General features: G+C 58.4%; 1 protein-coding gene across 6 annotated transcripts in view; it reads left to right on the plus strand.

Annotated features, from left to right (window-relative positions):
- KIRREL3 (kirre like nephrin family adhesion molecule 3) overlaps window positions 1–22,058 on the plus strand; it is a 543,060-nt gene that overhangs the window by 504,853 nt on the left and 16,149 nt on the right. For all 6 annotated transcript variants that reach the window (XM_060017684.1, XM_060017683.1, XM_060017686.1 and 3 more), the window contains exons 7-11: window positions 5,571–5,721; window positions 11,858–11,963; window positions 17,100–17,248; window positions 18,719–18,846; window positions 19,955–20,081. In XM_060017684.1, coding sequence (XP_059873667.1) covers window positions 5,571–5,721; window positions 11,858–11,963; window positions 17,100–17,248; window positions 18,719–18,846; window positions 19,955–20,081 — 661 coding nt within the window. The remainder of the gene's footprint in view (window positions 1–5,570; window positions 5,722–11,857; window positions 11,964–17,099; window positions 17,249–18,718; window positions 18,847–19,954; window positions 20,082–22,058) is intronic.

Below are 22,058 nucleotides of genomic sequence, written 5' to 3' on the forward strand. Positions count from 1 at the left end.
AGTCAAGGAGGGTCCACCGTCTACAGAAAAAAATCCCACAGGGCGGCCCTGAAAGCGCTCATAGCTGAAGCCTCCGTATTTACCACATGGTGGGTGGTTAAGCCCGTGGACCCAGGGGGCTGGGAAGCCTGAATCCAGGCTCTGCCTCCTTCTAGCTCTGTGACCACGGGCAAGCTCCCTAACCTTGCTGTGCCTGAGAGTCCCCATCTCTACCATGGGAGCCACGGCACCTGCCTCAAAGGCTGGTCGCGAGGCTTCAATGAGCAGAGTGCCGGGCAGAGGGAAGCAAGGCTGTTAGGATCACTGCCTTCCCTCACTTGATCCGCAAGGGCCCCATGGTGCACCCTGCCATCCACATTTCCTGGGCGAGTGTGACAGTGTCATAGTAGAGCAGGCCCCACGATCCTACCAACTTGGTTCAGACCTGAGCCCCATCACATATTATGGTAACTTCAGCTCTCCACCTCAGCTTCCCCATCTGCAAAACGGGAGGATGATAACTGCGGACCCCTGTTAGGATTGCTTTGAGACGTAGAGAGAATAATGCGTTGAAAGCACTGGGTAAAGTGCCTGGCGTAGAGTCAGGGCTTCGTAAAACGTTCGCTGTTATTACTGGGCCCTTCCTCCCAAAGCCCCGTCTGGCTCACCCTGTTCTCCCTCCCCAGAGGTCACACAGCAGCCCAGGTTTCGTGGGGTGTTCATTTTGCTCCTCCACCGTGTGGCCAGCAGGGGAAGGATGGGCTGGTGGGACTGAGGATGGCATCACAGAGGATGGCTAAGTCCCTCGCCCTGGGAGAATCCTCGGGAAGAGGATGCAGCACCACAGGCTGTGGAGCCTCTCCCTGGACCCACGGCCGCCAGAGCCCTCGCGGCCCGGGTGCTTGGGTGAGGGCCCGCAGCTCCCAGCAGGTGTCTGGCTGCAGAAGCAGGGGAGAGGATGGCGGGGCCTCTCTCCAAGTCCTCTCTTCCTGGACACCCAGCCTCAGGCCGTCTTCTCCGGGCCTGGCACCAGAATGGAGGCCACCTGGCATTCATCGGGAAGGCAGACCAGGGGACGCAGGACAGGTTGTGGAAGAGGAGAGGAGACAGTCTGGGCTGAGGCCAGAGAGAAGTCTTCCATGGGAGCCAGATCCCTGCCCCATCTGCTACTACCCCAGCAGCAGCCACATTGGGGGATGAGGCCTTGACCCGGGTGCGCACAACAGGGTCGCTTGGTCTTAGGATGTACAGTCGTGTATATCTCTACCCTTGAAGCCCCTACCCTCCAGCCCTACCCCACTGCTTCCTCCAGCTTCAGACTGCTGCCTGCCCAAGGGGCCACCCACCCACCCCCAGGACCAATGAGCCTCATTAGGTTCCACGCTGGGCCCTCACTGGAGCCCAGCTCTGCAATCTCTCCCCTCCAGTCACCCCAGTACCCCCCATCTCATCTGTCCGTCTTAGGGGCCAAGAGTCTCTACTCGGTGTGCAGCTACCGCTCATCCTGGCCTTCTCTGTGAAGAGCATCCTTCCTGGCCCCAGGGAACAAAACTGGGGGTTGGTCCCTGAAGACACAGGGTCTGGGGCAAAAGGCCCCGTGCAAACCTCCACCTTCCCTGACAGCCCTCATTCAAACCACATGACAGGCACCCATGGAGTCCCCAGGCAGCTATAAGAAGGGGAGGCAAAGAGATGATTAAAAAAACTTGAGGGACATGGCAGGTGGGCGAGGTGAGTGAGGAGGGAGAAGAGAGGAGGCCTTGTTGCCAGGCAATCAGGCCGGTTCAAGCCCTTTCCAGGCTGTTTGCATATCAATGAACATCCTATATTCAGCACCAGGTTTGGGCCACCCACCCAATGCATTCCCTCCAAACCTCCATCCTCCCTCAACTGTGCTCACGAGGCCTCCCAGCTCTTGGGGCTCAGCCTGGCTCTCCACTGCCCAGCTGAGGCTCCAGGGGCTTTGGAAAGAGCAGAGTGGTGGCAGCTGCCCACACTGGATAACCTCACACAGGGTGCAGTCTGCCCCTGGCCAGCCCAGCTCCCCCACTACCGCTGCCAACTGAATGCCAAGTGCCTGCCCTCAGGGGTGGGACAGGGGGGCTGGATGCACAGACAGGAAGCAGCACAGCACAGGCAGGGGCCAGAGATGAGCCCTAAGCCTCCCGCAGACACTGGGACAGTCAGGAAGGCTCTTTGGAAGCAGTTAGTGGACCAGAGGCTGGTGGACACGCACACAGGCCCTGGCATGTTCACCCCTGTGCAGGTGAGGTATATAGGCCCCGCTCCTGGTCCACATCTGCACACACAGGTGGCACCCGCAGGAGAGGCCATCAGGGTCACACTAGTGCCCACCAAGCTGGAGGGAACGCTGCCCCAGGCCTTGGAGGTGGCGACCCCAGAAACAGTGATTCACCGCTAATAACCCACTTACCCTCCTGAAGCTGAGTGCGTGCTTACGACCGTTTCTCAAGCAGAAGGTGGCGGCCTGGAGGTGCGTCTCCAGAGCCAAGTTCAGAGGAGGGAAGGGGCAGGGAGGACGGGGAAGTGACAAGAATCAGCAAATGAGAGAGTGTCCACCTGGCCTGGACCTGGAGGCCACAAAGTCCCAGGGTTTCATTTGCATGTGAGAACAGTGGAGGTTTATAAGAGAGGAATGATGGAAAAGAAAAGAGAAAGAAAGGAGAGGTGAGGAGATGCAGAAGGAAAGAACGAGGGAAGGAGGAAAACCAGGGTGAGAAGACCAAGGCCCCCTCTTCGCCCTGCTCTCGGCTCCCTCCCCAGGAACGCGTTGTGGCCTTGCCTTCACACCCCCAAGCGGCCCGTGGGGAGCGGGCGCTGAGCTCTCCCCCGGTTTAATGAACACATCTCCCCTTCTCTAATTAGGCGGAACAAACAACTTGAACCAGAATTTTTATTTCCCAGAAAAGCACACGCCCGGACACAGTAAATATGTCATTAATCATCATTCTGGGCGAGGAGCGCCCTGGGTGCGGGGAGCGGGCAGCAGTCAGGGGCCTAATTAGCTCGGCCCCCGGCTCCCCTCCCACCGGCCCTGCACCCCTCAAGTAGATCAACCTGAGAGGGGTGCCTGCAGAGTAAAATTTATGTAAATGCCCCTCGTTAGCACCACGAAAAAGTAAAGAAAAAGAGAGGGGGAAGAACAATACGATCTCCCTCCCTCCTCAACCCCAGCCCCGAGGTCTTCTTTTCATCCAGGAAATTGTTGATTATCGCTTGGTTATTTATAGACGCGGGAGGTCAGCAGAGCCGGAGCCAGCAGGTTACGTTGGTGCGGCCGCAGCTCCCTGCTCCGGCTGGGCGGGGCTACACCGCCCGCGCGCCAAGCCCTACCCCCGGGGGCCGGCCTCCAGGTTAGCGCCCTGGCCCTGAGGCTGAGCTCAAGGCCCTTACCCCACCGGCTCCTGGGACTGACCGTAGCACCCTCCCCCAGCCCCTCTCCAAGATCCCTCTGCCCAGGGCTGAGACCATCACCCCACGTCCCAGGAGAGAATATGGACGGGAACAGGCCTGCGCCCAGGCCGTTCTACAGCAGAGGAGAAACAGGCGGGGACTACTGCCCTGCTCTGCAGATCTCTCCGGCATCTGAGTCTGGCTTTGTCTACAGCAGGACGCGCCGTTCTGGACCGAAGCTCCCGTCCTGTTCTCCTAGTGTTGGACGGTACTGAACTGAGGACCTAGAGGCAGGGTCCAGCCGCCTGCATGTCACTGCTAAACTCGGAAGCTACTTAATTATCTAACTGTTCCCACCTTTAAGTGGGGATCACACCACCCGGCTTCCAGGTCCTCAGGAAGCTGCAGTGGGAGGGTCATGGGCTCAGGGCTCACCATTCTCAAGTGCAAATCCCAGCCCTGCCCAGCAAGTTCCTGACTCACTTTGAACTCAGTTTTCTCTTCCGTTATTTAGGAGACAAGGCTCCCTTCCTTCCAGGGTCCTGTGAGGATTAGAGAGGATGTCATGGTTATTTTCAGGGAGGTTTTGAGGAAGTAGAGTCTGTCCATCTATTCCTTGGCTCCAGTCATGGCAAAGTAAGACTGCATCCGGCACCCCCTGCTGCAGGATCAAGTTCCTTCCTGGGGTGTACTGAGCAAGTCCAGTCTCCCCACCTTGTCCCCTGAAGTGACCCTCCTGCACACTGCACCTCCCCAGTATGCACCCACCTTCGTGGGCCACCAGGGAGCTCAGGGTTCGGGGCAGTAAACGGCTGCGGAAGTAGCTGGAAGGGGGCTCAGAGGAGGGAGGGGGTAGCGGCAATGATGGGAAACAGCAGCTGTGAGGAATGACCTCGTGGTCACGGGGAAGACAGGAGACCTTTAGGCTTGCGTTAGTTTCTAGGGCCACGGTAACCAAGTACCACAACTTGGTTCTTCAAACAACCAAAATGTGTTGTCTCACACTTGTAGAGGCGAAAAATCAAGGTGTGGGCAGGGCTGTGCTTCCTCCAAAGGCCCCAGAGGGAGGATCTTCCTGCCTCTTCCAGCTCCTGGGGGCTGCTGGCTTCCTGCCTCTTCCAGTTCCTGGGGGCTCCTGGCTTTCCTTCCAGTTCCTGGGGGCTCCTGGCTTCCTGCCTCTTCCAGGTCCTGGTGGCTCCTGGCTTTCCTTGGCTTGTGACATCATCATTCCAATCTCTGCCTCCTTCTCGCCATGGCCCCCTTCCTTGTTTCTCCCTGTGTCTTTTCCTCCTCTTACAAGGACACCAGTCACTCGATTTGGGGCCCACTCTACATCCAGGTTGATCTTGTCTCAAGATCCTTAACTAATTACTAGTTACTTAACCAAGTTGTGAAGGCCCTATTTCCAAATAAGGTCACAGTCTGAGGTTCTGGGTGAAGATGAATTGGGGGGATACTATTCAACTCACTCCAAGACCCTCTTACTTATATTATCACCAACTTGAAGTGAGTTTGGTCAAGCTCCGTAGCCTCTCTTGATCACACCTGTTTTCTCACCTGTCAAATGAAAGACGATGGCATCTGTCCCGCCTGTGGCTTGGTCCGAGCTCTAATGAGGTCAGGAAGTGAAACGATTGAAACGTTGAAAGGGTTTGTACAGGTAAAGTAATGAAATGGTCAGTGTGCGTTGATTCTGCCCACATCCCTCCCAGCCCCGCCCTTACCCCCACCCCCCAAACTGCACCCCCTTCTACAGCCTGCGGCATCCCCAGGGGCCACAGCACCTGCATGTAGCCCCCCATCTCAGAGCTTCCTGCAGACCCAGAGACACCCCCAGGCCAGAGGCAGAATAGTCACAAGTTCATTTCTACATAGAAGCTGGTTTCCGTCAGGCCCAGCCTGGCTTCTTTTACGTGTCAGGGTGGGCAAGTCCAGGCTGATTTTCACACATGCTGGAAAACTTTCCAGTTCCTTGTTCCAGCCGAAGCCCAGCACGCATCTGGGCCACGGAGCCAATGGTAACCCCTGGCTCTGCATGGAGATGGGCTCCCCTGGGTGTGCTGAGCTGACCCACCTCCATCCACAGGGCTCCCTCCTCCTCTCCAAGACTGGCACGTGACCCACCCAGGCCACCCCAGCTGAGTGACAAGTGACAAGGGCCTTCTCTCCCCCCGCAGACCTTGCTTCGCGACGGCAAGCGTGAGAGCATTGTGAGTACCCTCTTCATCTCCCCCGGCGACGTGGAGAACGGGCAGAGCATCGTGTGCCGAGCCACCAACAAAGCCATCCCCGGAGGAAAGGAGACCTCGGTCACCATCGACATCCAGCGTGAGTACTGACCCAGCCCCCCCCCTGCCCGGAGCACGGGTGGGGGGAGGCAGCCAGGCCAGAGCCATACCCCTGCAGGAGGGCTGGAGACAGGACCTGGGTCAGTCAACCCCAGGGGCACCCAAAGGACCATCTTGTCCTTCTTCCTGTCAGAGATGAGGGTGACAATCTTCTTAAAAACATCACTGGGGACTTTGCTGGCGATCCAGTGATTAAGACTCCGCGCTTCCACTGCAGGGGGCACGGGATCGATCCCTGGTCAGGAAACTAAGATTCCGCCTGCCACGCAGCACGGCCAAAAAACAAACAAACAAAAGAAAACATCACCGATGAGGGTCCTTTACAAGCGACAAGTTGAAGCCCCATTTCCATACCTGTAGGAGGTAGAACTTCCACACCGACAAATAGGGTGGTCAGCCGTGGCAGTGCCAGCCCAGCCGGGCGGCCTCACACCCTCCCTTGGAGAGGAAGCCAGAGCAGAGGTGCTGGGAGCAGAAGGGGCACCCAGGGCTCCAGAGTGGAGGCACGGCACCAGGCCTTGTCTTGGCAGCGTCGGTCAGGGAGAGAAGAGGAAGAGGAAGAGGAATCATCGCTCAGTCAGCTCGTACTTTGCCCGTATTATCTCATGTAATCTTTTTATTTCTTTCTTTTTGGCTGCATTGGGTCTTCATTGCCGCGCGCCGGCTTTCTCTAGTTGCAGCGAGCGGGGGCTACTCTTCGTTGTGGTGCGTGGGCTTCTCATTGCAGTGACTTCTCTTGTTGCGGAGCACGGGCTCTACGCACACGGGCTTCAGTAGTTGTGGCTCGTGGGCTCAGTAGTTGTGGCTCGCGGGTTCAGTAGTTGTGGCTCGCAGACTCTAGAGCGCAGGCTCAGTAGTTGTGGCGCACGGGCTTAGTTGCTCCGCGGCATGTGGGATCTTCCCGGACCAGGGTACGACTGCGGTCCCTATCTGGGAAACCGAGGGCCCCCAGGCCGCACGGGTTTCTGAGGTGGGCATCCAGCTCTCCAGAGCCCACGCTGGGAAGTCTTCTTGTAGACGTCCACACCAGGAGCCCTCAGCCAGGGTCAGTTATTACGACGAGCATGAACAGTGACACTTTAAATCTCCTCCAGCATTGCATTCCCAAAGTCCCTAAAGGAGACCCCTGAAGGTCTAAAATCTCTCTACGGTACCCGTCGGCCTCCGCGAACAAAGGTGAGCTCAACACAGGGCCCCAGCAGCTTTGCTCTCCATACTGGACTGACTTAGGTTGGAAGTGTCAGCCCCCGGAAGTCAACTCTTCTTCTCTTAAACCCCCCTCCCTGCCACAGAGCATGAGGCCACCATGAGCTGGTGGCTTTGGTTGGAGTCTCTGAAGGACAAGCCCAGAGCTGTAGGTTGGCATTTGTTTCTTCCTTGCCATTTTACTCATTTTAATTCAAATCCACCTAGAAACACCTCCCAACAGCCCTGGCTCATCTAAGTGTCTGCATTCTGTGCTCCACGTGGCTCTCCAGGGATCTGGGGTCTGCAGGGGCCATGTCCTGGGGCTTCCAGGGCCCGCCTTGGGAGCCAGAGAGCAGACTTCTCCCAGTGTCTGGAATCCTGGCAGGTGACCTTTAGTTTCCAGAGGGCGGAAGAAACTGTTGAAACCCTCACATGGGCTTGCTCCGGACACCTAGACACAACAGCTGAGGCCTTGGAGAAGGTTTTGTATTTGCCATTTTGACCAGCTGTTAACACCCCCCCACCCCCACCTGTACCAGGCAGAGGACTCTGGCCAGGTCTAGGACCAGGGCGATGGGAGGGAGGCCCTCGCTCTGAGGGTCATGTAAGTTCAGGGTCACGCTGAGAGGGATGCCTCCCTCCCCAACCCCAGTCCAGGCCTTGGCTGTCCACAGCCGCCTGCTTCCTCCATGCAGCAGGCGTGGCATCTAGCAGCGGGCCCAGCTACAGAAAGGAAGCGAGATGCTGGAGGATGGAGTGGTCCACATCCAGAGAGGCTCCACCACCCACGAGCCATGCGGGCCTAAGCTGGACACCTCACCGCAGACATGCCCGTTCCTTGTCTGATCTGATCGAATGACATCCGAGTTCTCTTTTCGCCCTGAGATTGACCGTGAATCAGAGCTCTCTCAAGATACAAGCCAAATCTGAGAGGAATGAGGGTGGGAGACACAGACATCCAAGCCTCCTATAACAGGCTGCCAGTCGTGGCCACTGTGCAGCGCCTCCCTCCTTCGCCCACCAACCCCCCAGCTGGTCAGGAGACCTATGCCAGCCACGGAACCCTCACAAAAGAACCACCTGGGCGGCTCCTGGGCCCTGGCAGGAGAGACCCAGGGCAAGGGGTGTTCCTGCTTCCTCCAGTCCGCTATCCGTCACACAGCAGAACCTCTTCTGTCAACAAGAAAGTCATCATCATGACAACAGCCCACCAACTACTAAAACACATTCCTCTAAACACACTCTAATGAGATGATCAATTTACCAGGGCACGCAGATGACAGTCTGCACGGGAGGAGGTCGCCGGCCTTGCCAGGTCTCTGGACTTTGCTGGCCTTCTTTCCAGGAACAACTCAGCCACCTGAGGGGGGAGGCATCGGGAATGAGGTCGGGCTGAGGTTGAGAACCCAGGTGCCCGGTTTCCTAGGTGGGCCCCGTCCAAGGCAGTCTAGCGTCGTGGTTAAACCCATAGCATCCTTCCTGGTTTGAATTCTGGCTCTGCCACTTACTGACTGATGCCGACCTGGTCATTTGACCTCCTTGTGCCTCGGTTTCCTCATCTGTGCGTGGAGGTAGCAGCGCTTGGCTCACCTGCTGGCTGCGAGGATTACATTAAACCATTCGGGTGGTGACCCTAGCACAGCGCCCGGCACCTGTCAGCTGCTGTTACCGTGCACAGTCCTGGGGGTGCAGCTGCCCCTCCCCGATGCCCCCAGCCCCAACAGGGGGAGGTCTGCATCCATTTGTCCCCTCTCCTGAAGGTGTCTGCGTGCGCCTGCCGAGCAAGAGAGCACGCTCTCACCACGCCCTCCCTCCTGCTCTCCCCCTGCCCCCGCGTATCCCTTTGTTCATTCAGTAAGCATCCAGCTGTTCACTGTGGACACCACGGGCTGGATCAGAGCTGCCTTTCCAAACCTGCTCATTTTCTCAGTCAACCAAGAAGCAACGAAACTCAGCAAAAACACATTTGTTGTTTGTTTCCCTTGGTCTTTAGATGTTACCCAACGGAAGACAAAGCCCCCAGATTGAGTAATGGGAGAGAAAGCTTAACACCCCCAAAGCCTTGCTACATCTGGACTCTGCGTACAGCTGCCAAGTTGCAAATGGATGTGCTGTACAATCACTGAATCACGGAGTTTCTCACCCCCTCCTCGATGTAATACTTCCCCTGAAAACACACACACACACATACACACACACACACACACGGGCAGGTTGCTGATGGAAACACTAAAAGACTCTCAGCTGTGACATCTGTTCAATGCGATCTCAGTTCCACCAGCTACATCAAAGCTGCCCCCTGCAAGTTATTCAGCTGACATCACAAATGGGATTAAAATCGTGTTTAATAGTTGGATATGACATAAACTATTTATACCTCTGGAGCCCGGTAGACTACTGAGACTTCACATCCTGCGCGTGCAGAGGAGAGGGGTGGAGAGACGAGCACGGGCACCTCTGGGCCTCGGGTGGAAGCACAGGTGAGACTGGCAAGTGTGGAAGCTTCCCAGGGCCTGTTCGCTGGGGTACCGAGCATGTTGCAGAGAGGTAGGGAAGCTGCAGGAGAGGGGTGCTCACAGGATAAACTGAGAAGGGCAGCTCTGTGGTGGAGGAGGGGAGCAGGCAGCCCGAAGGGGGTCCTCCATCAGGTGTGCGCCCCATCTCCCTGCCACCAAAGCCTCATCACTTTATAAAGCACATCCAGGTGAGGGCAGACCTCCTGGAACTACCCCGCAAGTTCTGTGGCGGGTTTCTAGAGGCCATTGAACTAGCCCTGGAAGCCGGTGGTCCTCGGCTGGGTGGGCCGGCATCAGGGTGACGGGCAGAAGCCGGGGAGAGGCTGCAGGGTTCTGGGGGTGCAGCTCTCCTGGGAGGTGTGGGGAGAGCTGTCACGGAGAGTCCTGGCCACACATCTTTGGGACCACTGGAATTACGCTTTAGAAACCAAGATTGAGATCACTGAAGTACTTCCCCAGTAATTAACTCTCCAGAAAAAGGCAGACAAGCCAGCTGTTCCAGTAGCAGAAGCTCGTGGTCCCCAACCAGAACCCGGGGATAATGTGGGGAGAACAGCCCCAGCTCAGTCTCCACCTGCTGCTCAGGAACCAGCGTTCTCTCCCGTGTCTTAACAAGCTGTCTGCAGACCCCAGCACAGCCCCTGTGGGTCATCTCCCTGGGCCCGGTGCCCCAGCACTGGCAGCTTGAGCACCAGCAGGGCACAGGGAGGCCGAGTGGCCAAAGGATCCCAACTCCGGGGTGGGTGAGCTCCGTCCACGGCTGGGCGACTGCACAGATGACTCTCTGAGGGGCTCGGGGACCACCCTGCCGTCTCAGCCAGGAGCTGGGCCAGGCGGCTGGGGTCTCGCTCCCCCGGTGGTGCCCTTCACATGCACGCAGAGGGGTCAGCATTTTCTCGGTGGTCTCTGAGAAACCGACCTCCTCACTTCTTTTTCTGAAAATGGGCTGAACCCCTGGAAAGTTCTCATGCCCTTCCAGCACATTGCCGTGCTTACTGGTGAGGTCGGGCTAGAAGACGTGGCCGCGGGGCCTGGCTAGGACGCAGGGACCAAGCTGCCCTCTTCACTCAGCCTGGAGCCGAACTCCAGCCGGACCTCCAGGACCCGACAAGGAAGAAGGGCAGGCACTGGCTGTCATCGCCCCTCCCCTGAAGCGCAGATGCCTGGGGTGCTGGGGCCTGGGCGCGTGCCCAGGAGCTCGAGGATGCCCAGCTTTTAGAGCAGGTCCCGAGGCTGCTTCCCTGGAGCTCAGGAGGGCCAGGCCGCCTTGGGGCCTCTCTCTGGGCTGATTCCCCGCCTCTTATCTCTGCTGTCGATCCCTCCTCCTCTTGTTCCCATCTCTAGGTCACTCCGCGTCTGTTTCTCCCTCTTTTCTCAGTTTCTCATTATTTTGTTTGGTCTTTCTCCCCAGCACCCTATCATTTTCTGTCTCCATCTGTTTAGTCTCCCTTGGTCTTTCTGCCTTAAGTCTAAATTTTTTGTCTGATTGTGTGTCTCTGTGTACATGTCAGTCTCTCTCTGAACCTGTCCATCTCTGTTCTCTGCTTCTCTGGGTTTCTGCCTCTTTTTCTTAGTCTGCCTCTGCACTTTCTCTCTCTCTCCCTCTCTCTGTGTCTCTCTCTCTCTGTGTATGTCTCCCTCTCTCTATGTCTCTCTCTCTCCCTCCCTCATCTCCATGTCTCTCCTATGTAGGCATCTCTCTGCCTGTCCCCCCCCTCTCTTCGGCACGGATCTGTGTGTCCCTGTGTCTCCCCGTCTCTCTCCCCCTCTCTGACTTCTGTCTCCGCTACCTCCGACCATTTCGCACTTCAGAGCTGGGCTTCTCGTCATGTTGAGTGAGAAAGACGAGCCAGGCCTGGGGAGCTGAGGGCTGGGTGACACCAGTCAGCACTCAGCAGAGATGATTAGGCTGATGAAAGGGTGTAAATGCCACTTTCAAGGCAACAGATGCACCAGAACCTTTACACAAAGAGACACGAAACAGATACTTCAGAGACAGAAAGTTAGTATTTAAAGGGGCTTAGTGTCCACATCCCCCTCTGGCCTCTGCAGCCCCTCTTCCCACCTCTCCTTTCTGCAGTGGTTAGTACTCCCAAAGCTGGAAGGTGGACAGTACGCTCTGAGGCTCAGGCAGCCCTGCTTCCTGGCTGACCGTTCGTTTAAACACCGGCCTTGAATCCACAGCGGGAGCCCTGACCCCACCGCCAGACGGCCTGAAATCCGGCACTTCCAGGGAGGGAGGGAGCCCCCTGCCAAGGCCCCCAACTTTCTGGGGACCCCCAGGGGAGTGGCTGCTCTGAGAGTCCCAGGTGGTGGAATCACTGGCCTTTACCCTCATGTTCTCCCGGGGATTCAGCCCCCAAACCGTGAACGCAGCTCCCCATCTGCAAGGACACCCCTTTCTCTCTGCAGACCCCCCGCTTGTCAACCTGTCGGTGGAGCCACAGCCAGTGCTGGAGGACAACGTGGTCACGTTTCACTGCTCTGCAAAGGCCAACCCCGCCGTCACCCAGTACAGGTAAGAGCCCTGCTGGGGAGGCCCAGACCGTGGCGCCCTGCACACCCCTCCTTGTCACAGGGGCATCACCTGTGGTCCTGGTCGGTGCCTGCACGGTGCCTGGTCCACTGTGGGTGTGCTCAGCACACCCGTTCACCCCTGGCCAGGTGGACTTCTCCTTTCCTTCATGAGCACACACTCCCCTCCTCTGAGGCAGAAGATTTCACTCCTTCTGTTTGAACAGCTTGTTTACCCCTTATTTCTGAAAGGAGGGAAAGAGGCTCAGGGAAAAAAAAGCTGAAACAGCCAGGAGAACGAGCATGATCAATCAGCATCTGGATTCTAGTCCTGTGCTCACCAAACCGTTCTCCTGGGGGCGTCGGGTCTCCGGGGCAGCCAGCCCTGAGCGGCGGGTACCCGGAATCCATCATACCCGCCGCCCCTGTGCAGCCTTTGCTCACCACACTGATAAAAGCGTCACTTCTTTGCGCACGCCTGTCTTTCCCTGTGGACTGAGCTTCTTGAAGGCGGGCCCGCAGTTCGGTCACCTAACAGCTCTCAGTGGAGCACTTGTGTAGCACGCACTCGGCGCTCCAGGACGTTAGCTCGCAGACTCCGTAAACACGTAGAGCAGCCCTCTCTGGGCACCCTCCTGCCCGGGCACCATCACCACCCAAGACTTCCAGACACAGAGCGGCCTCAGAGGTGCTCCGGGGTCTGACTCAGACACTCCCCTCCTTGAGGCATCTGTGCAACTCACCATAGCCCTCACTCTGCCCCGTCCCTTCCCCCAGCCCACACCTGATGGAAGAGCCTGGTGTCGCCTCCACTGTCGAGATGGGCTATGAAGCCCCAGCATGAGCCAGTGCCAGGAATGGTCCCAGACTAGGAAACAAGCCTGCCAGTGGGAGTGGAGGACAGGGGAGATGAGAGGCAGTGCGGCCCCAGAGGGCAGAACTCGAGGAAATGGGCCAGAGGGGCAGCCAGAGATTCAGGCTGGACATAGGTGGTGCCCCTGCAGTACAGATAATTAACGCTGGAACCGGAAACCCAGGAAAGGCTCAGAGTCTTTATCCTTGAGATAAAGGATGGGAGGAAAACCCATCCGTCCTGTCGATTTCACCAGTCACTGGGCTAGAGGCAGGAGAAAGGGCAGACGACCTTCAGGCACCCTGGAGTCCTACAGCCCCTTAGGTCCAGGGGGCAGGTCTGGTTTGACTGGGACAAGTGACAAAGGTGCAGAAGGAGATGCACAAAGAGTCTCTGTTTTTTTCTGAGCTTCCACCCTGCACCTGCAAGACCTGGGCTCCATCCACAGGTGGGCTTCTCTCTGTTGTCTGCTCTCTGCTCGCAAGCACTAAACACCGGCACCATCTGCCCAGAAAAGACCTCTAACGCCAGTTTCCCTGGGCAGGCCTTCTCTCCCACTGACCCCCCCGGGCAGGCACACCCACATTCACCCTCACATAGTTGACAATAATAAGGTATAAATCTACGTATGGAGAGGTCATCAGAAAGCAAATGTGGCAAGATACTAACAACAGGTGGATCTAGGTGAAGGGAATATGGCAGGTACTTGGGCCATTCTGGTGACTTTTCTATAACTACAAAGTTATATTTAGCTTCCAAACTAAAAAGTGAATGAGCCAGGACGTGCGGGTTTCCCCAGGCTCTGGGCACCTGTGGTTCCCCTCCATCCGCATCCTTCCCTGCAGCTCAGAGCCTGGGTCAGCTCATCACACACAGAGGAGGAGCCAGAGGTTCAGGCAGGCCCCCTGCAGATATGCACCTATCCTTACTTGCCACCTTTCCTCCTGAGCTTCCGATTAGCCATAGGCCCCAAAAAGGCTTTGGTGCGAATCAGGCTCCCTCCAGGACTCCAGAGGCTCTCAGGGAGCCCTTCTGGCCTCCAGAAAAATGTGGGAGAGCTGGGGTGGCCCGGGAGGAAGGGGGTGCAGGGGCCATGGCAAGCGGAGGCAGACGTCTGTGCCCACCCCCAACTGGCTCAGCCCCTTGGCCTGGGGAAGGGCTCACCCAGCAGGCAGATGGTCCTTCTAGACGTGGTGTTGGGATCCGAGAGGAAAAGCCTTGAGCAGATCTTGGCACGTAGGCACATCGATTTTTCCCAACTGACTTTGACAAGACTAAGGGGTCTTTGTTTCTTAACTTCCTTTGGTCTTATTGCTTCCTCCTGTTCCGCATAAGAGGCTGTAATCTTGGAAATTAGAGATACGCCCTCGTCCACCCCAGCACCCAGCAAGGGGCCCTGGGGGGGGGGGCAGGGGAGCCCATCCAGCTGGACTCAGCAGTCACTTCGGCTGCCCCACTGGACCAGCGGCCCCGGGGCGAGCAGAACAGGCCCACACGCACCTGAAGCGCATCTCTTCCGGCCTCTCTGCTCCCCTCTGAGGCTTTGAGGGCCACCCCACCCGGGCAGGTGACAGGGCGGGTCCCACCGCCCAGAGTGAAAGGCAGGGCTATTGAGAACAGCCTGTCAGCCTTGACACACCAGCCTCCCGATTGTGTGATATAAATAATGAATCCTCTTACATTCGCTCTCGCCAAATTAGACATTGATTGGGAAAGGTTTAATCTGACGCCCGTCTCGAGGCAGTGACAGCAGCAGTGGCAGCAGGGGCGTAGGTGGGTGGTGGGAGAGGGAAGGGACAGGAGGAAAGAGGAGAAGGAGGAAGTGAAGCTGAAGGAGGAAGTGAAGCTGGAAGTGAAGCTGGAAAGCTTCACTGGAAAAGTGAAGCTGGAAAAGTGAAGAGAGATGGGAGGGGAGACGGGAGCGGGCGGGACTTGCATCCCGGCTCACCCCTGGTCGTGTGACCAGCTGCTTCAGTGAGTGGTTTGAGCTTCTGGAAGGGATGCCTACGAGGGACTTTCTGGTGTGGGAGGGGAGTAAACATGGGGAAGAGAAAGACTGGCTGAGTGGGATGTGAGCAGGGCACTGTGGGGCGCCCCCCAAGGCTCTGCCCCACAGCTGGCCTCCTGTGGCCCTGGGAGAAGACGGCATAAGACTTCCTTCTGCCCCCCCTTCACCTCCAAGGTGGAGACGGGCCCTGGGGGCTGAGAGCCGCAGCCACACAGCCATCCAGCATCCCTGAAGTCTCCCTTCTTTGGCTCTGAGAGGGCAGGCCAGCCTGCTCTGGGGAAGAGGAGACCCGTGTGGCCTGGACCACTGGGCTCCGGGCCTGAGGATGCCCCAGCAGCTCTGAGATCCTCAGGGCCCCAGTGGCGGAGCTTTCGCCCTTCTTACACTATGAGAGGACCCAGACAGGTGGGGAGAAAGCCCCCTTTGCCCCAGGAACCCCCCAATAATGGAAGAGGACTGCCCAGCAGAGCCTGCTCGCTGGGGCCAAGCCCACCCCTGCCCCAGCATCTGGAGCTGTGGGCAGGCAAGAGCAGGGGTCCGGGCAGGGCAGGAGGGGCTCACCTGCCTCCCCCCAGCCCAGCCAGCTGCCTGCCCCAACCCCCAGCATCCCACCGCCTAAATCTTCACTGCAGCAGGGTAGATGGAGTAGGGGCTGGACACCGACCCCCGACCGTGTGTCTGGGACTGAACTCAGCCACCCCAGGCGGGAGCTGTACCTGACTATTAAGTCTGGTCATTAAATTAAAGTTAGAGATTGAAATGGTTCATGAATAATTCATAATAGTTTGTTGGGAAGCTCCTTCGGCTCTCGGGGAGCTATGGTTCGCTCTGTTGTTAAACTATAATTGTTATTATTAATTGTCTTCTGAATAACGACCCCATGTTAATTTGAGATAATAACCGCATGGTGCCAGCCTGATGCTCCCTGCTGTGCCGGGAGACGGGCAGCCTCCGGCCAGACGGGCAGGCTGAGTGGGGGCCGGTGGAGGGAAGGGCAGGAAGGGCGGGAGACGGGCCTCTGTGGCCCCAGGAAAGGCTCCAGGAATGTGGTTACAGGGGACTGTGGCCCCAGGGTAACGACTACAGGGCCAAGGTACCTGCCCAGCTCTGGTAAAGACATGCACCCCAAAACAGGCCTGAGCCACAGTAGGAAGAGCCTGGTCGGAAGTTCTGTGATTTTAAAAAAGTCTTATCCGCAACAGGAGTAAACCAGGGGAAGCTCTGAACTCTCTCTCCTAAGGCATCTGTAAGGAAACCCCAGCCTCACGCACACAGGCACACCCCCCCCCACCCCGGCCGCACTGCCCCACAGGTAGCAGGCTGCCCAGCTACCGGTCCAACGCAGTGATCACCGCCCCTGAGCTGGGTCCAAGACACAGATCAGCCAATTGGCCCAGCAAAGAAGTCAGCACAGCTGTCTTCCCATCCCCCCTTCCCCGCCCCCATCAAACCAGTGCTGATGGAGCCCAGGCCTCTGAGGGGCGGAGCCTGGGTGGGAGGCAGAGGCTGGGCAGGAAACAGAGCAAGTACCATGGGGCAGGCTGAAAGGACTTTCAGAAACAGAGGGACACCATGAGGGGACCGCCCCCCGCCCCGCCCCCAGGGACAGGAGTCAGGACAGGGGGGCGGAGAGAGCTGACCGAGCTGGGGAGGGAGCAGTCAGGACCACTGCTCACACCTCTCCATCAGCTTCTCGCCTTGTCTGGAAATCAAGCTTCCAGAGCGCCACGCGTGTGTGCAGGAGTGCGTGTGTGTGCAGGAGTGCACGCGTGTGTGTGCAGGAGTGCACGCGTGTGTGGGCACACACCATTAGACCTGGGCCTCTTCGGTCATGGATTTGGCTTCCTTCTTTTCCAATGTGGCCCAGGACGGTCCCCCGCCACCCCCGAGAGAGCTCAGAGCAGCAAGAGGGCCAAGCGGTTTGGGGACTGACTGCTGGGTTAGCCATCACCTGGCCCGCCAGGTGCGCTGACCCACTGAATAGTCAACCCACCTCCCTCCAGAATAACCCACTAGTCGAGTGCTGCCGGCTGCCTGGTGACCCACGGACCAGAAACCACTGCCCCCGTCACCAACCCCACACCCCTAGCCCTGGGAGTAACCCCTCTGCAGAGGGTTCCCCTGAGGGACCGCTCGGGGGCCTGCCCCACGCCGCCCCTCCCTGGGCCTCGTTTTTCTGCGGGATGGATGCGTCCGGCTCCCAGAGAGAAGAGCCCCCCGGGCGGGAAGGACGCCCTTGCCACCGGAGGTCCACATCAGCCCGGGCGCCTGCGTTGCAGGTGGGCCAAGCGGGGCCAGATCATCAAGGAAGCCTCCGGGGAGGTGTACCGGACCACCGTGGACTACACGTACTTCTCCGAGCCCATCTCCTGCGAGGCGACCAATGCCCTAGGCAGCACCAACATCAGCCGCAATGTCGACGTCTATTGTGAGTGGCTGTTTAGGGGCTTCCCGGGCGCACGCGCACTGGCTGGGCGCTGCTCGCGGCAGGGGGAACCGCCGTGGCCTCGTTGCACGTGACATAAGAGTGCCTCACAGGCTCGTAATCCGTGCGCTTTACGAAAAGCTTCCCTCGTGTTTATCTCCACCCTCATAGTCACCGAGGGAGGGGACCTGCCTGGCGGTCCAGTGGTTAGGACCCTGCACGTTCACTGCCGAGGGCGCAGGTTCAATCCCCGGTCAGAGAACTAAGATCCCACAAGCCAGGCGGCGTGGCCAAAAAAAAAAACTACTAAAAAAAAAAAAATCACCCGGGGAGGCTGGACTTCTTCTTCCCAGTACCCAGATGAGGGGATGGAGGCCCAAGGTCACGCAGCGAGTAAGTGGCAGAATGAGGACTGAAGAGGGTCCGCCTCTCATCAGGGCCTCCCCCTCTTCCCCAGTGGCCAGGAAGGGACCCTCGGGGAAACAGCCCACAGCTGTGGTCACAGCGTTGCGCATCAGCTCATCCACTGCCCTTTACAGATTTAGAAGCACTTTTGCAAACTTTATGCCTGACCTGACCGCCCCCTCGCCCGTCCGGGCCTCAGCAGAAAGTGCTACGACTCCCTTTTTGCACCAAGGGACTCATCTGGGTCTCCTGACCCTGATTTCACACCTTCTGCTCCCTGAAAACAGCTGTCTGCACACCCTCCCGTCACCACCCCTGAAATCCCAGGGCTGCACCCACTCTGGGAAGCAAGGCTTGGACTGCAGGGGACTCGGGTTAGGGCGGGTGTAGGGCAACAGAGCCAAAGGCCACCTGCTTGGTGGATTGAAAAGGAGGTGGGGCGGGGCTGGACTAGAGAGTAACCTGGGAGGGCGGCCGGCGCGGGGGGGGTTGGGGGGGCACCTCCAGGAGGCCTGGCCTCCCCACTCCTTATCTCAGAGCCCTGCAGTGGCCCTGCGGGGCCCTGGGTGGGCCCAGGGAGCTCGGCCAGACGCACGGGTACCTTGACTCCCGGTCACAAGGCTGAGGCCTGCAGGAGGTGGCCAGTTGACTTGAAGGCAGACACAGAGAGATTCTGGGCTGGGGGAAGGACCCTCTGCCCCCACACTGGGGTCAGGGGGGCTTCCTGGGACCAGGACAGAGGGAACGGGATGGGAGAGCCCTTGGGGGCAAGTCCAGGCAGAAATGGGACCAGAGCCGCTTTTTGGGGCTGGTTGGTGCTGCCTACCCCCATGGTGGGCCCGAAGGAGGCTGGACTGGGGGAGAGGAGTCTCCTGCTTACTGCCCAGACCCGGGCCCAGATCGGTAGAGGACTGACGCGGAACGGAAGGCAATGGGCCGGAGTGGAGGGTCGTGGCACCAGTGGTTCCCCCTCCCCCAACCAGAATGGGGCAGGGGAGGCAGCAGCAAGGAGGGTCCCCAGAGCTCCCAGCCCACGAGAGCCCTGTCTCCTCCTTCCTCCCATCGCAGTCGGGCCCAGAATGACCACGGAACCCCAATCCCTGCTCGTGGATCTGGGCTCCGACGCCGTCTTCAGCTGCGCCTGGACAGGCAACCCATCCCTGACCATCGTCTGGATGAAGCGGGGCTCTGGCGTGGTGAGTCCGCAGCTCAGACCCTGGAGGGCCCTGGAGGGGTGCGGGGTCCACAGTCCAGGAGGGAACTGCCTCCCATGGCCCCTCTCACTCTTAGATTGGGGACGTTAGCCTCCCATGAGAACTGAAGGAAGGAAGGCCCCAGAAGGAGGAGAGGGAGCCCCAGGTACCCACACGTACCCACCTTGGGTCTAAACACATTCAGCCGGTGCAGTTCTGCTTTATCCTGAGCCTTGTAAGAAAAGCAGGTGGTCCCCAAGATGCTGGGGCGAAAAGTCACTAGAAAGGCTTTTTCGCTTGCCCCAAATAGTTGTTACCCTTTAACTTTGGGGTTAAGCCTTGCTTTCTTCCTGTGTTCCCCTTTTAAAGTGTATGTGTTCTTTAGTGTGCCTAGGAGTTTCAGACATCCCTCCTCCCAGGAGGACCAGTGAGAGCCTTGGGCAGGGAAGCAGGGGGAGAAGCAGCAGAAAAGTGGCTTCTGTGTGCCCTACTGTGTGCCGAACACTGCCCTGTCCTCTGAGTGTCACTGCGCCCATTACAGGGATAAGGAGAGAGCCTCCAAGAAGATCATTAACACCCAAAGCCACACAAGTAGGCACCGCTGACGCCGGGATTCCCACTCAGAGCAGCTGTTGCCAAAGCCTGTTTTCTTTTCATCACGCCAAACCTCATCCCAAAGGGATATTGCAAATGACTCAGGAAAGACAGATCTGGGACCCTCAGAGATGCTCAGCGGCAGGATAGCTTCACCCCTGGCCAGCCTGGTACGGGCTGGTTGGCAGACCCCCTGGATGAGGAAGCCCTGGGGGCCCCAGCCAGGGAGGCCCCCTCCTTCTCTCTCACCCCCGCTTTGCGTTCCCACCCTTCAGGGCTGCCGCTGGGGCGGAGCTGTTTCAGCCTCACGGGGTGCTCTGTGCCGTGGTCTCCCGCACCCGCCAGCCCGCCGGGCACACTGTGTAAGAAGACTTCCGGCTCCCACCCCACCCCCTGTTGTTGCTGAGATGCTGGAGACTGTGTACCCTGCCACCCGGCCTGCCTCTCAGCCTTTCTGGTTCTGAGACAGAGAGCGTGGCCCCTGCCCTCGGGGTCTGACCCTCCCCACTCCTCCTAGGTCCTGAGCAATGAGAAGACCCTGACCCTCAAAACCGTCCGCCAGGAGGACGCGGGGAAGTACGTGTGCCGAGCTGTGGTGCCCCGGGTAGGGGCCGGGGAGCGAGAGGTGACCCTAACTGTCAATGGTAAGACCCCACTCATGCCAGGGCAGGGCTGGAAGGGGGCCAAGAGGGTCCCTGGTGTTGCCCCAAGGGGCACACGTGGGTTCTGGGCCTCACATCCACCTCCAACTGTGGGTCCATAGTGATTACATCCACCTGTTCCAGTCCGTGTCAGAGCCCAGCCCTGGGGTGACAAAGGACCTGGGTGGTTCTCTGGTCACCTCCCTCCTCTGTGTTCCTTCTAAGGGGTCTCAGCCCTGAAAGTGATGGCTGATGAATTTATTCTTGGCCAGGAAAAAGAGTCCGAGAGCTACTGGGCAACCAACATAGATCCCGTATCTACGCTTCGACCATGACCTGGGCCCCGGTGGAGAATTTAAGGGGGCATCTCCATGACTCCTCGTCTGCCTCTTCCCATTTTTAGAACCACTCAGTGAGGAAGACCTGCCACCATCCCCACAGGGCCAAGTTCGGGGGGGGGGGTCCCCTGAGGGCAGGGAACTTGTCTTATTATACGTAATAAGATCACCACAGCAGGAGAGTATTGCTATCTCTCTCCAAGAACACAGTGTGAGTTACCAGATGACTGGTACATGAGACATTCAGGGGACGGGGCCTGGTTGATGGGATGTAGGAGGTCCCAGAGAAGCTGGGACCTAGCTCAGGTCAGACCCGAGAAGGCTGTGGCACCAGGACGGAAATTCGATGTCCCTGCCTTTATGTGTGCGTGGGCCACGCCAGCAACCGACGCAGCTGGTCTGAGAGGGTGAGGATGCTAAGACAGCTCCCTCTGTGTTTCGAAACGTCCTCCTTCCGCTGGGTTTCGGTTTCCTTGTGAGGCCTCTGCTCCCGCATAGTCTGTCTCCCGATCAAGGCTCTGAGCCCCAAGAGGAACCAAGCCACAGACCCACGTCTGTAGGGCCTCTGCTTCCTGTTCCAGACCAGGGCCCTAGTGAGGGGCTGAGCCAGGGTCCAGAAATTAGCCCAGGTGGCACACAGCTTCCTCTAGTCTCTGCTTTGCTAGAAACTAAAACCAGCTTGGTGCGGTCCCCATGAGCCAGCCCCCTCCATCTCTTTCTTTGCCTCCCCCCTCGCCAAGAGTCGTGGCAGCCCCAGAGGGAGGGTGAATCTGCTGAGACCCCGGAGCCGTCTGTCCAGGGCAGATCCCTGACTCGGAAGCCTTCCTGCCTTTCCTACGTGTCCCCAGGACGCCACCAATAAATTGGCGCTGCAGGGCTAAAAATAACAGCATCTGATCGCACCTCCATATATCCATGGCAACATGGGCTGCAGCCTTTTCCTGCCGGCTCCTGTGTCTGACACTCGGCTCAGGCGCTAGGCCCTGGTGAAATCAGCGGCCTCCCCGGCTACCCGCCACCCGCTCTGGGAGGGCGCTGGGAGTCGTGCTGGCCCATGACTATGGCCAGCTCCGCTCCGATGGCCCTGTGACCAGCCGGGCTGGGGACCCTCAGACTCACGTGTGGCCCCCGGGGTCCCCAAGCCTGAAGCTTTGAAATGAGCATCCTCATTCCTGGGGAAAACACGATGGATAAAGGAAGGACTAAAATCCGTTGTCACTTTAGACTTCCAAGCATTTCCCAACAGGGATTCAAAGCGGCTTCTTGAGGAGGGAACGCACACCTCAAAGGGACACTCCTCTTGGATGGGACACCCCAGCCTGGGCCCTGGTGTCTATCCAGGGTTTAATCTGCACTCTCCAGGGTCGTTCTTTCCAACCCCCCGCCTGTGCCTCCAATCCTCTGACACAAGCTCCCCTAGGCTGCTAGGAAGAGAAACACCCAAGAGGTTGGAGTGAAGCGAGGAGGCAGTTTGCTTGTTTCTGAATGAGGGTCATCATGCCCTGAGGCAGGAGGATGCAGGAAGTGGCCCACAGAGAGGAGCCTGCCAGCCGGCACGTGCGTGGACTTGGGAATGGACTTGTCTATACCTGTGTCTGGAGAATAGGTGGGGAGGGGTGGTGAAGCCCTTTGGGCAGGCCTG

This window comes from Delphinus delphis, chromosome 8, assembly GCF_949987515.2.
Source record: "Delphinus delphis chromosome 8, mDelDel1.2, whole genome shotgun sequence".
NCBI lineage: Eukaryota > Metazoa > Chordata > Mammalia > Artiodactyla > Delphinidae > Delphinus > Delphinus delphis.